General features: G+C 43.3%; 1 long non-coding RNA gene and 1 gene segment (V, D, J or C); one reads left to right on the plus strand and one right to left on the minus strand.

Annotated features, from left to right (window-relative positions):
- Positions 1 to 1,305: 1,305 nt before the first annotated feature.
- LOC139532950 (Ig lambda-3 chain C region-like) lies at positions 1,306 to 3,005 on the minus strand. The segment is given in 3 exon segments: positions 1,306 to 1,807; positions 2,836 to 2,941; positions 2,997 to 3,005. Coding segments are annotated over 3 exon segments (435 nt in total).
- Positions 3,006 to 3,333: 328 nt separating this feature from the next.
- On the plus strand, positions 3,334 to 3,737 carry LOC139532347 (uncharacterized). The gene is made up of 2 exons (XR_011666553.1): positions 3,334 to 3,473; positions 3,639 to 3,737. It is a non-coding gene; the product is annotated as an uncharacterized lncRNA (long non-coding RNA).
- Positions 3,738 to 14,554: the final 10,817 nt, after the last annotated feature.

Consider the following 14,554-nt stretch of genomic DNA (forward strand, 5'->3'; position numbering starts at 1 on the left):
TTGTGTAATAGAATTTCTGTCAACCTAAAATATTGTCATATAATCATAAATACTGTTTATACAGGTTTAATACAAATGTTCTACATAAATAGCCTCTAAAATATATGTAAACAAGACCATAAATGTTGAAATTGTTGTCTTCTTGGAAAGCTGAGAGTGCTATTATATGATACAATATTAGTACTTGTCAAGTCCAATCATCAACTGATTTGAGGCATTGCATTGCTGTGAATTGATTGCATTTTTAAATGGACCGTGGGCATACTGACAGTTCATGTGAAGCAATAAACAGTTTGCAGGCCCAGTCTGTAATTCCACCAACAGCCTGACCCTGCCACTGTTTGACAAATAACTTTTTATGCTCTGTCTGAACTAATCTTCAGCATGATGACATTTTAAAACAAGAGGGCGCCATCAAGCTGAAAATATCAGAGCCATTTATTTACTGTAGATAGTAAGGCTCCAGTAAGCATCACCTGTCTCCATTGGTCTAGTCTTGGATCCTGGACATTAACATTTGAGCAACAGAATTCTCCCACATGGGAAATGTCCCCATGTGGGAGATTTTCCTTGTTTTACTATCCTTGTGGCAACTTTTGGTCCCCACACGCACGCACCCACACACACAGGTGGTTTCAGCTCAGAGAGAATAAGCCAACATGTAAACTCAAACCACCTGCTGGAAAGTAGAATACTGTGTGTGTGTGCGTGTGTGTGTGTGTGTGTGTGTGTGTGTGTGATTGTGTTAGAAAGATGTGTTCCTTCAAAGAAGTACAATGAAGCCTTGTATTACAGCCAGCAGGACTCAGCTCTGGTGATAATGATTACTCCCTCTCTCTCTCTCTCTCTCTCTCTCTCTCCCTCTCTCTCTCTCTCCCCCTCTCTCTCCCTCTCTCTCTCTCTCCCCCTCTCTCTCTCTCCCCCTCTCTCTCTCTCTCTCTCTGTGTCTCTGTGTCTCTCTCTCTCTCTCTTCTCTCTTTCTCTCCCTCTCTCTCTCTCTCTCTCTGTCTGTCTGTCTCTCTCTCTTTTTCTCTCTGTCTCTCTCTCTCCTTCCCTTTCTCTGTTTCACACACCCAGCAGCCTATAGAGTGCTGTTTTGCATAGTTGTTGAGCCTCCCATGTCTATAATAGTGGTTCTGCTCCTGTCCCCAGATATTCACTGTCCCAAGGGGTTCTACCCACTACCCACCCTCACTCACCCCCTACCCTACCCTTCTAATGTTCATTTTGTTACAGAGCAGTTTAGTCTTTAGTTCACAGATATTCACTTCCATTTATTTTAAAATACAAATCAGGGACACCTTGTTTGACATTAATACAAAGTATTTTATTTTGTTAACATCTCCAATCTAAAAGCAAAAGCAATAAAATACACGTACAGATTTAAAGATGCAGAATCCCAGATTGATGACCAGAGCTGAAGCTCCAGATAGATATTTAGAATGACAGAATGACAGATAGGTAGGTGTTCTCTGTGTACAGGGTGTCTACTGGGAGCAGTGGTGTGGCTCCAATGTGTGAGTGACGGGGGTCTGGTCCTTTAGGGTGGCCTCACAGGTGACTGAGCCAGCCTTCCTCCACTGGTCAGTGGGGAGGGTGAGGCTGCTGCTCCAGCTGTAGTGACCGTCCTTCTCCAGGACCTCCAGGCTCTGGCTGCCCTGCAAGGCCCCCCCGGCCCCCAGCCTCCAACCCAGCTTCCAGCCCTCCGGGAAGCCCCTGTTGGCCAGGCACACTAGGGCCACATTCCCCTGGTCCTGCTCCTCACTGGAGGGGAGTAGGACGGTCAGGGAGGGAGGTACCACACCCACTAGGAGAGAAGATGAGGGGGAAAGGAGAGATGACATGTAAGGGTTAAACTGGACAGGAACCTTGAAGAACTTTCAACAACTTTAATATGAAGAAACAAATATGTTATTTGTATTGTATAAAATAGTCTGTAAAAATGGCAGGTTATCTATAAATATATATTACACACTATTTTACTTCCCTCCAATAACATCTATGAAGTGTGACCTCACACTACAGTCAGGGATGTGTTAAAGTACAATACAGAAAGAAAACGTACATGTTTACAATATAACATGTTTAATAATGCTGCTGAACTGTTTCTGTGTATTTAAAGACATCGAACATGTCAACCTATTAATTTATATTTGCAGATATTTGGTATATTAAGTTTTTGTCCTTGAATGATCATTAGAGTAGGTGGAAACGTCGCAAATAATCGGAATCAAATAAATTAAACATTCAAATCTATAACTATTTCTCAATTATAACTTTGTGACTTTATAAATGTTCAACTGAATGTATTATAATAAGGATAAATGTAACGGCTGTCTCTCTCCTCATCCTCGGACGAGGAGAGGAGAGAAGGATCATCAGACCAAAATGCAGCATTAGGGAAATAAGCCATCTTTTATTTAACACGACGATGGCAACACGAAAAAACAAAACACTTTCAAATATACAAAACAAGAAAACGACGTTGACGAAACCTGAACATAAACTTACATAACTAAACGTAAACTCACGGACAGGAAACAGACGACATCAAAATAAACGAACAGCCAAACAGTCCCGTATGGTACATACATTCAACGACACAGGAGACAATCACCCACAAACAAACAGTGAGAACACCCTACCTAAATATGACTCTTAATTAGAGGAGAACGCAAAACACCTGCCTCTAATTAAGAGCCATACCAGGCAACCACAACCAACATAGAAACAGATAACATAGACTGCCCACCCAAAACACATGCCCTGACCTAAACACATACAAAAACAACATAAAACAGGTCAGGACCGTTACAATAAATCTCTTGTACTTACAGTCAACGACGAGTTTGGTACCGCCACCAAAAGTCCACCACAATGATACAGACTCATTGAACAGCCGTACAAAAACCTCCTGCACTTTACACACACCAGTAACTCTCTACACAACACACATTCAACTCTACCAGATTGTCTGTCAAAAATACTATATATACGTAGGTCATAACTTTCAAATGAATTTACTTTGATGTTTTAGGTTTTTCATTTTAGCTGATTTCCCCCCTGACTATAAAATATAAATGTTGGAGATGTCAAATATCTCTGACAAACTCACTAAGTACAAGAAGGCAGCAATATAGAATAGTAATACAGTATTATTGAATGAAAACACTTACATGTAACTAAATACTATGTTCAAGTCTTTCCAGAGATTTCGGTCAGCTATTCCCTTCCATGTTTAATATTATTATTGTGTTGCAGTAACAGTTTCATCATCTGTCCTAAGGAAGGGTATTTCCATAGAGGAGGTGATTTGCATTGGCAGCTCATGCTTCAGTGCTCTGGGAGTGTTTATAGCCCTGTGAGTTTCAGACTGCAGGACTGAGATCTGTCCATCAACACAACAGAAACCACGACAACCATGACTCTGATCACCATCTTCATCTGGACACTGGTCTGCTGCTGCCTCAAAGGTCTGTTGTTTTATAACTCTTACAATGGAAACATACATATTGTTGAGTGCCTTGTATAATCATTGAAATGGCTCTCAATTAATAAATGTCCCTGCATAAAATATTATCAAATATAAATGATCTCTTATTTATACTCGTTGATCAATTAATATTTTTCCTCTTCAGGATCCAGAGGTCAGGTGACTGTGACTCAGCCTCCTGTAGTGACATTTTCTCCAGGAGACCCCGTCACTCTGACCTGTAGAACCAACACTAAAGTGTACACAGACAGTGATGGAGATGAATGTGTGTTTTGGTATCAACAGAGACCTGGAGATGCTCCCAAACTCCTTATAAGATATGCAAAGAAACTGCAAGGTGGGATTCCTGCTAGATTCAGTGGCAGTGGGTCTGAGAGTGACTTCACTCTGACCATCAGTGGAGTCCAGGCTGAAGATGCAGCAGTTTACTACTGTCAGAGTTACCACTATCTCAATAGTAAACGTGTGTTCACACAGTGATTTAGAGCCGTACAAAAACCTCCTGCTCGAAATGACACACATCACTGGTCCACTGAACACAGAAATAAGGGTCTTGTTATATGACATCACCAACTATAACCTTTTTACTAACTCAGAAATAATGGTTACAAACTAGTTTCATAACCCTCCTAACCTCCCATGTCTACAAATATCCTCCTTATCAGAAAGATACAGGTGAAATAGTCCCATTGAGGATGAATAATCCATATCATGTCAACATATAATCATGTGTGAAGCAAAAAGGTTTGTGTGCCTCAATGCTTGGTTGACCAACCAGACACACACAGCTGGCCAACACATCCGTAGAGCAGTATTGGGTGTGTAAGTGCTTGACTGTGTGACAGAGAGAGAGCCCTGTGAAACAGAAACTTAGATTTCCATGTCCCCTCTCCCAGAATAGAACAGTACACTCCCCAGATGTTCCCCCATCCTTACACGACACCAGCGCTAGACCAGAGGAGGTCAAAGATCAAAGTCAGAGGTTAGATGTCAGTCACAGGTCATTTTATAGGTCACTGCACTGATCTTGTGTGGTGTGCACAGGAAGAGGTTGGACACAGGTCGTCAGCCAGACTGGTAAAGGTCAAAGATTAAAAAGTCAGAGGTCAGTTCCCCAGGGAAGAGAGTCAGTCCAACCCCAACATGCCACCAGACTGCCTGTCAATTTACTGTAATCAGCTTTTTGTTTTCTTGCCAAAGAGACTAGTTGAAAAGAGCACCATTTTCTAAGGTCATTCTAGTAGTACCCACTAGAATGGCATGAGGAAGTCTTAGATAACTAGTGATCTACATCTGAAGATTCATCATGAATTCATCAAGAATCAGCACTGAGCCAGTTTCATTATGAATCTATCAGGAATCAGCACTGAGCCAGATGGACGACCTTCATCCCAGTCTAGAATACCTCCAGGGTCACTGACAGGTTAGCCAGTGGCGAAGGTCAACACTTCCAAAGTCACATGCTCAGACACACACACACACAACCTCCAAATACCTCCACCACCAGTACCTGTCCTGTACCACACAGGGGCATCTCCCAGACCTAATCCTGAGTAAACTAGACTGGACATCAGACAGAGGACAACAATAACCTCCGGGTGATATGTCTGACCTAGCAAGGTCATAGGTCAGATATGAAAGGTTGCACCGTGCCTCTATGCCAGTAAGTTTATGGCAGTACAGCACATTACCATTCCTCATATCACTGGAGTCTAAAGCCTTGTATTTTCCCTGTATCCCGTAGCTAGGAGATCTTTCACAACGTTACTTTCATTCAGAAAAGCTTCATAGTGGTTATGAAAATGGGCAAACATTGTTGTCATGGCGCCATGCTGAACTTGTTGATTTTTCGGCTGTGTAGCCTACACAAACACAAATCAAACCAAAATGTTATGGTCAAGTACATTTTTTCCAAGATGGCGTAGCAGTGTAGACGTGTTTGTTTGGTCCTCTCGTGTACGTTTGTATTTTTCGTATTTCTTGTATATATTTTTTTTTTAAATTCTATCTCTTTTCGATTTTTAATTCGATTATACCTTCCGGTAACCTACCTCACCCAATGTGATACGGAATCGCTATTATTTTTTTTACTTTGGAACACATTCAAGAACCCCCAGTAGCTAACCAGCTAATCAGCTACAAGCTATTTTAGCCATTTTTAGCCGCTGCTAGCAGCTTTTACCTTCTGCACAGACACCAGCCCTGTTATTAGCCTGGATATTACTCACCAATTTACCAGCATCGGACTGTCTCTCGACAACAACGCCGGATTCCTGCTGTAATCCCTGAGCCACTACTTCTGATCCTCACAGCTAGCTTGCAGCTAGCGCAGCTAGCGCCACTGCCACGAAGCTAGCACCAGTTAGCAAACACAATTCTACAATCACAACCTCTCTTTCGCCATCGCCATCCGGCTTGGATTCTCTGTCGACACGACCACGTCTGGTCTGCAGACGAATACCCCATCCGCTGTGCCCTCAACCGGCCTCCGTCTGAGCAGACCCCCTCCGTCTGAGCAGACCACCCCCCGGGCTACTAACTTTAAACGCCGCGTGCTAGCTTAGTGGCGGCTTCCCTGCTCCATCTACGGCTGCCCCCTGGACACTATGATCACTTGGCTACATGGCTATGATCACTTGGCTACATGCCTGCCGGACTGTCCATTAATTCACGGTACTCCATTCTGTTTATTTGTGTTTTATCTGACGGCTGTGTTTTAACTCAGGCTCTGTGTGTAGTTAATCCGACCCTCTCTGCCTAGTCGTCGCCATTTTTACCTGCTGTTGCTGTGTTAGCTGACTAGCTGCTGTTATCTCACCTGTTGTTTTAGCTAGCTCTCCCAATCAAGACCTGCAATCACTTTATGCCTTATTGTATGTCTCTCTCAAATATCAATATGCCTTGTATACTGTTGTTCAGGCTAGTTATCATTGTTTTGGTTTGCAATGGACCCCGTAGTTCCACTCTCCGTACCTCTGATACCTCCTTTGTCCCACCTCCCACACATGTGGTGACCTCACCCATTGAGACCAGCATGTCCAGAGATACAACCTCTCTTATCATCACCCAGTGCCTGGGCTTGCCTCCGCTGTACCCGTGCCTCACCATACCCCTGTCTACACATTATGCCCAGAATCTATTCTACCACGCCCATAAATCTGCTCCTTTTATTCCTTGTCCCCAACGCTCTAGGCGACCAGTTTTGATAGCCTTTAGCCGCACCCTCATCCTACTACTCCTCTGTTCCTCGGGTGATGTGGAGGTAAACCCAGGCCCTGCATGTCTCCAGGCACCCTCATTTGTTGACTTCTGTGATCGAAAAAGCCTTGGCCTCATGCATGTCAACATCAGAAGCCTCCTCCCTAAGTTTGTCTTACTCACCGCTTTAGCACACTCTGCCAACCCTGATGTCCTTGCCGTGTCTGAATCCTGGCTTAGGAAGGCCACCAAAAATTCTGAGATTTCCATACCCAACTATAACACTTTCCGTCAAGATAGAACTGCCAAAGGGGGAGGAGTTGCAATCTACTGCAGAGATAGGCTGCAAAATTCTGTCATACTTTCCAGGTCTATGCCCAAACAGTTTGAACTTCTAATTTTAAAAATTAATCTCTCCAGAAATAAGTCTCTCACTGTTGCCGCCTGCTACCGACCCCCCTCAGCTCCCAGCTGTGCCCTGGACACCATCTGTGAATTGATCGCTCCCCATCTAGCTTCAGAGTTTGTTCAGCTAGGTGACCTAAACTGGGATATGCTTAACACCCCGGCAGTCCTACAATCTAAGCTTGATGCCCTCAATCTCACACAAATCATCAAGGAACCCACCAGGTACAACCCTAAATCCGTAAACATGGGCACCCTAATAGACATTATCCTGACCAACTTGCCCTCCAAATACACCTCTGCTGTCTTCAATCAAGATCTCAGCGATCACTGCCTCATTGCCTGTATCCGCTACGGGTCCGCGGTCAAACGACCACCCCTCATCACTGTCAAACGCTCCCTAAAACACTTCTGCGAGCAGGCCTTTCTAATCGACCTGGCCCGGGTACCCTGGAAGGATATTGACCTCATCCCGTCAGTTGAGGATGCCTGGTCATTCTTTAAAAGTTACTTCCTCACCATATTAGACAAGCACGCTCCGTTCAAAAAATGCAGAACTAAGAACAGATATAGCCCTTGGTTCACTCCAGACCTGACTGCCCTCGACCAGCACAAAAACATCCTGTGGCGAACTGCAATAGCATCGAAGAGCCCCCGCGATATGCAACTATTCAGGGAAGTCAGGAACCAATAAACGCAGTCAGTCAGGAAAGCAAAGGCCAGCTTTTTCAAGCAGAAATTCGCATCCTGTAGCTCTAACTCCAAAAAGTTCTGGGATACTGTAAAGTCCATGGAGAACAAGAGCACCTCCTCCCAGCTGCCCACTGCACTGAGGCTAGGTAACACGGTCACCACCGATAAATCCGTGATAATCGAAAACTTCAACAAGCATTTCTCAATGGCTGGCCATGCCTTCCTCCTGGCGACTCCAACCTTGGCAAACAGCCCCGCCCCCCCCGCTGCTACTCGCCCAAGCCTCCCCAGCTTCTCCTTTACCCATATCCAGATAGCAGATGTTCTGAAAGAGCTGGAAAACCTGGACCCATACAAATCAGCTGGGCTTGACAATCTGGACCCCCTATTTCTGAAACTGTCCGCCGCCATTGTCGCACCCCCTATTACCAGCCTGTTCAACCTCTCCTTCGTATCATCTGAGATCCCCAAGGATTGGAAAGCTGCCGCGGTCATCCCCCTCTTCAAAGGGGGAGACACCCTGGACCCAAACTGTTACAGACCTATATCCATCCTGCCCTGCCTATCTAAGGTCTTCGAAAGCCAAGTCAACAAACAGATCACTGACCATCTCGAATCCCACCGTACCTTCTCCGCTGTGCAATCCGGTTTCCGAGCCGGTCACGGGTGCACCTCAGCCACACTCAAGGTACTAAACGATATCATAACCGCCATCGATAAAAGACATTACTGTGCAGCCGTCTTCATCGACCTGGCCAAGGCTTTCGACTCTGTCAATCACCATATTCTTATCGGCAGACTCAGTAGCCTCGGTTTTTCTAATGACTGCCTTGCCTGGTTCACCAACTACTTTGCAGACAGAGTTCGGTGTGTCAAATCGGAAGGCATGTTGTCCGGTCCTCTGGCAGTCTCTATGGGGGTACCACAGGGTTCAATTCTCGGGCCGACTCTTTTCTCTGTATATATCAATGATGTTGCTCTTGCTGTGGGCGATTCCCTGATCCACCTCTACGCAGACGACACCATTCTGTATACTTCTGGCCCTTCCTTGGACACTGTGCTATCTAACCTCCAAACGAGCTTCAATGCCATACAACACTCCTTCCGTGGCCTCCAACTGCTCTTAAACGCTAGTAAAACCAAATGCATGCTTTTCAACCGTTCGCTGCCTGCACCCGCATGCCCGACTAGCATCACCACCCTGAACGGTTCCGACCTAGAATATGTGGACATCTATAAGTACCTAGGTGTCTGGCTAGACTGCAAACTCTCCTTCCAGACTCATATCAAACATCTCCAATCCAAAATCAAATCTAGAGTCGGCTTTCTATTTCGCAACAAAGCCTCCTTCACTCACGCCGCCAAACTTACCCTAGTAAAACTGACTATCCTACCGATCCTCGACTTCGGCGATGTCATCTACAAAATAGCTTCCAATACTCTACTCAGCAAACTGGATGCAGTTTATCACAGTGCCATCCGTTTTGTTACTAAAGCACCTTATACGACCCACCACTGCGACCTGTATGCCCTAGTCGGCTGGCCCTCGCTACATGTTCGTCGTCAGACCCACTGGCTCCAGGTCATCTACAAGGCTATGCTAGGTAAAGTGCCGCCTTATCTCAGTTCACTGGTTACGATGGCTACACCCACCCGTAGCACGCGCTCCAGCAGGTGTATCTCACTGATCATCCCTAAAGCCAAAACCTCATTTGGATGCCTTTCCTTCCAGTTCTCTGCTGCCTGCGACTGGAACGAATTGCAAAAATATCTGAATTTGGAGACTTTTATCTCCCTCAACAACTTTAAACATCTGCTATCCGAGCAGCTAACCGATCGCTGCAGCTGTACATAGTCCATCGGTATACAGCCCACCCAATTTACCTACCTCACCCCCCATACTGCTTTTATTTATTTACTTTTCTGCTCTTTTGCACACCAGTATCTCTACTTGCACATGATCATCTGATGATTTATCACTCCAGTGTTAATCTGCTAAATTGTAATTATTCGATTTATTGCCTACCTCCTCATGCCTTTTGCACACATTGTATATAGATTCTCTTTTTTCTACCATGTTATTGACTTGTTTATTGTTTACTCCATGTGTAACTCTGTGTTGTTGTCTGTTCACACTGCTATGCTTTATCTTGGCCAGGTCACAGTTGGTTAAGCTCCCGTTGGGGAGTTGCAGCGATGAGACAAGATCGAGATTGGATATGATGAAATTGGGGAGAAAAAGCAGGGTAAACATGTTTTTAATAATGGTACAATATTTAGTTTGGTTAAAGTTTGTCGTATTTTCCGTACGCACCTACAAGCTGCTGGGCATATGGTTCCAGGAGAAGAGAAAGAGTGAGTGGGAGGAATGTGATTAAGATACAACCGATCAGAAAACTATTTTGTTCCCACCTAGTTTTTTTTACATCGAGTTATTATTTTAATTCATAGGATTCATACAATACATTTATAGATATATATTTTTTAAACCCCCCCTCCCCACTCCACACCGGCAATTTGATAGCATATCAAATAAATTAATGTTACATCTACTGACGCCGAACAAAACAATAAACACTACAAAAACAAACCGTGAAAATAAAGGCTATGTGCCCTAAACAAAGTCAACTTCCCACAAAGACAGGTGGAAGAAAGGGCTACCTAAGTATGGTTCTCAATCAGAGACAACGATAGACTGCCTCTGATTGAGAACCACACACGGCCAAACACAAAGAAATAGAAAACATAGAAATAAAGAAACTAGAATGCCCACCCTAGTCACACCCTGGCCTAACCAAAATAGAGAATAAAAGCCTCTCTATGGCCAGGGCGTGACAACAGTACATCATATAGCCTCAGAAATAATAACAAATTACTGATACACATTCATGGATGTAAGGCCCGTTGGTTAAGGGTTCGTAAATATCCCCTGCTGCTTTTTTCCATGTGTCCAGTAGACACCTTGGCCCTATGGATCCTGGCCGTGGAGAGCTCCATAAGTACACTTTCCTTAAATGTGAGCAGCCATTGTTGCAATGGTAAATGATGAGGTGGAATCCACCTTCGTACAATAATTTTCTTAGCAACTGTGGTTCCTGCCAACCACACTCTCTGTTGGTGTTCTGACAAGTGCCAATCAGAGTCAACACAAAGCAACATCCCTATTGGATCTAATGGCAGTATTTTATCTAAGTACAGAGATGACATCGTTGACTTTCCCCCAGAATGCATCCACCCCGGGCATTTCCACAGCACATGCTGAAAAGTACCAAGGTCCCCTGTGGTGCAGAACTCACATAATGGTGATGGACTAATACCCATGTGATGTCTTTTTTGAGGTGTTAGATCGGTTCTATGGCAAAAAATATATATATGAATTGGTGATTGGGGTTTCTAGATGATCCAAATATATTTGTCCATACTGTCTCCCAATTAATTTGTCTGTCAGCAAGTATAAAATCATTTTCCAATACAGTGGATAGACATAATGGCTTTTGTGTTGCTAGAATTAATTGACTATAGATATCAGAAACAACTCCTTTTGAGGGGCGTCTGTCCGTTGGAAGATTAACCAATGGGTGTACTGCTAGTTCTGCTCCCCAGGGGACCCCATAGGCTGGGTGGATAGGCGGAGTTGAAGGTAAAGACAAAATGATGAACCTGGGACATTAAAACACTGGTGGATTTCCTGGAAACTGAGGAGTCCATTCACATTGAATATGTCTTTGAAAGTATAAACACCCTTCTTAGACCAAGAATCTGATATAAATGGTTTCTTACACACTAAGAATTCCTTTTAAGATTAGATCTCATATTCTTCTCTGTAGCTTTCCACACATTTACTGAGTATGCTATAATGGGTCCAAACAATAAGTCCACCTGATGCTTTTCTTGTCTGTGGTGTTGCATATTTAATCTGTGGTCACTGTGGTATAAATTATTGGAGACAGGTGCAGGAATATGTAATAGATTTTTTTTAAATACTCCACCCAAAAATACAACATGCCATGAAAAGGCACGTGGACGAAGCCCAAAACAAACATATTCAAAAACCCAGGGATGTAACCCAAACAGAAGAGCGAGTTTAAACCTCTAATAAATACATGGGAAGAGACCCGTAATAACAATACACGGGATGAGACCCGTAATAACGAGTGCACAATACACACAGCACGAAAGCCGAAACAACAAAGCACAGGTACTCACAAGACCAACGGACATGGGGACAATAACCCACAAGACAATGGTGAAAAGAGGGCACATACTGTATATACAATTACTAATCAGGGGAATTGGAATCAGGTGTGCGTAATGAGACAGTTCAGTGATGCCTAGAGGCCGGTGACGTAGACCTCCGGAGCTGCTGCACAGAATGAGCAGCAGTACCGTGGGAATTCGTGACAGTCTCTGTCTCCCCCACATTAACTTCTTTATGACAGAGTCAAGTTTAGACCAATAGTCTATAGGAGGAAGCAGTGGTAACATGGAACTCATAAAATTGATTCAAGGGAGGACATTCATTTTAATATTTGAGATTCTAGCATGCAAAGAAGTGGCCATAGCATACCCTTTTATTATGGCTTTTTTGATATTTTCAAAGGTTTCTAAATAGTTCTTCCTGAATGTAGTGTCAATAGATTTATCATGGGTGGTAGTTGAACGCTTCCCATAGCTGAGTTAAGAGGTAGTGGAGCTGATTTAGACCAGTTGATCTTGTAAACAGACCATGTTTAATGTTTAATGGTGTGAAAATTGACATTATTGTCTGGAGGGATTTTTGAGCAGGTGCAACGTATGTCATCTAAAAACAGAGAAATTGCTTGTTCAGTTTATTTGGTTTTTATGTGTGAGGATGCAGCATTTTGACGTATGCTTTGTGGCAGCGGTTCAAGAGAAAGAGCAAATAGCAAAGGGGATGCGGGACAACCTTGTTTACATCCTGGTTGTATGATAAATGGATTAGAATGGGAACTACCAGTAGATATACATCCTGGTTGTATGGTAAATGGATTAGAATTGGTAGTACCTGTAGATATACATCCTGGTTGTATGGTAAATGGATTAGAATGGGTAGTACCAGTAGATATACATCCTGGTTGTAAGGTAAATGGATTAGAATGGGTAGTACCAGTAGATATACATCCTGGTTGTATGATAAATGGATTAGAATGGGTAGTGCCAATAGATAAACAGCCTGGTTGTATGATAAATGGATTAGAATGGTTAGTACCAGTAGATATACATCCTGGTTGTAAGGTAAATGGATTAGAATGGGAAGTACCAGTAGATATACATCCTGGTTGTAAGGTAAATGGATTAGAATGGGTAGTACCAGTAGATATACATCCTGGTTGTATGATAAATGGATTAGAATGGGTAGTGCCAATAGATAAACATCCTGGTTGTATGATAAATGGATTAGAATGGGTAGTGCCAATAGATAAACATCCTGGTTGTATGATAAATGGATTAGAATGGGTAGTACCAGTAGATATACATCCTGGTTGTAAGGTAAATGGATTAGAATGGGAAGTACCAGTAGATATACATCCTGGTTGTAAGGTAAATGGATTAGAATGGGTAGTACCTGTAGATATACATCCTGGTTGTATGATAAATGGATTAGAATGGGTAGTGCCAATAGATAAACATCCTGGTTGTATGATAAATGGATTAGAATGGGTAGTACCAGTAGATATACATCCTGGTTGTAAGGTAAATGGATTAGAATGGGTAGTACAAGTAGATATTTATTTTTATTTATTTTTTATTTCACCTTTATTTAACCAGGTAGGCTAGTTGAGAACAAGTTCTCATTTGCAACTGCGACCTGGCCAAGATAAAGCATAGCAGTGTGAACAGACAACACAGAGTTACACATGGAGTAAACAATAAACAAGTCAATAACATGGTAGAAAAAAAGAGAATCTATATACAATGTGTGCAAAAGGCATGAGGTAGGCAATAAATCGAATAATTACAATTTAGCAGATTAACACTGGAGTGATAAATCATCAGATGATCATGTGCAAGAAGAGATACTGGTGTGCAAAAGAGCAGAAAAGTAAATAAATAAAAGCAGTATGGGGGGTGAGGTAGGTAAATTGGGTGGGTAGTTTACAGATGGACTATGTACAGCTGCAGCGATCGGTTAGCTGCTCGGATAGCAGATTTTTAAAGTTGTTGAGGGAGATAAAAGTCTCCAACTTCAGAGATTTTTGCAATTCGTTCCAGTCGCAGGCAGCAGAGAACTGGAAGGAAAGGCGTCCAAATGAGGTTTTAGCTTTAGGGATGATCAGTGAGATACACCTGCTGGAGCGCGTGCTGCGGGTGGGTGTAGCCATCGTGACCAGTGAACTGAGATAAGGCGGCACTTTACCTAGCATAGCCTTGTAGATGACCTGGAGCCAGTGGGTCTGACGACGAACATGTAGCGAGGGCCAGCCGACTAGGGCATACAGGTCGCAGTGGTGGGTCGTATAAGGTGCTATAGTAACAAAACGAATGGCACTGTGATAAACTGCATCCAGTTTGCTGAGTAGAGTGTTGGAAGCTATTTTGTAGATGACATCGCCGAAGTCGAGGATCGGTAGGATAGTCAGTTTTACTAGGGTAAGTTTGGCGGCGTGAGTGAAGGAGGCTTTGTTGCGGAATAGAAAGCCGATTCTTGATTTGATTTTGGATTGGAGATGTTTGATATGAGTCTGGAAGGAGAGTTTGCAGTCTAGCCAGACACCTAGGTACTTATAGATGTCCACATATTCT

Source organism: Salvelinus alpinus, chromosome 10 (genome assembly GCF_045679555.1).
Source record: "Salvelinus alpinus chromosome 10, SLU_Salpinus.1, whole genome shotgun sequence".
In the NCBI taxonomy this organism is placed as follows: Eukaryota; Metazoa; Chordata; class Actinopteri; order Salmoniformes; family Salmonidae; genus Salvelinus; species Salvelinus alpinus.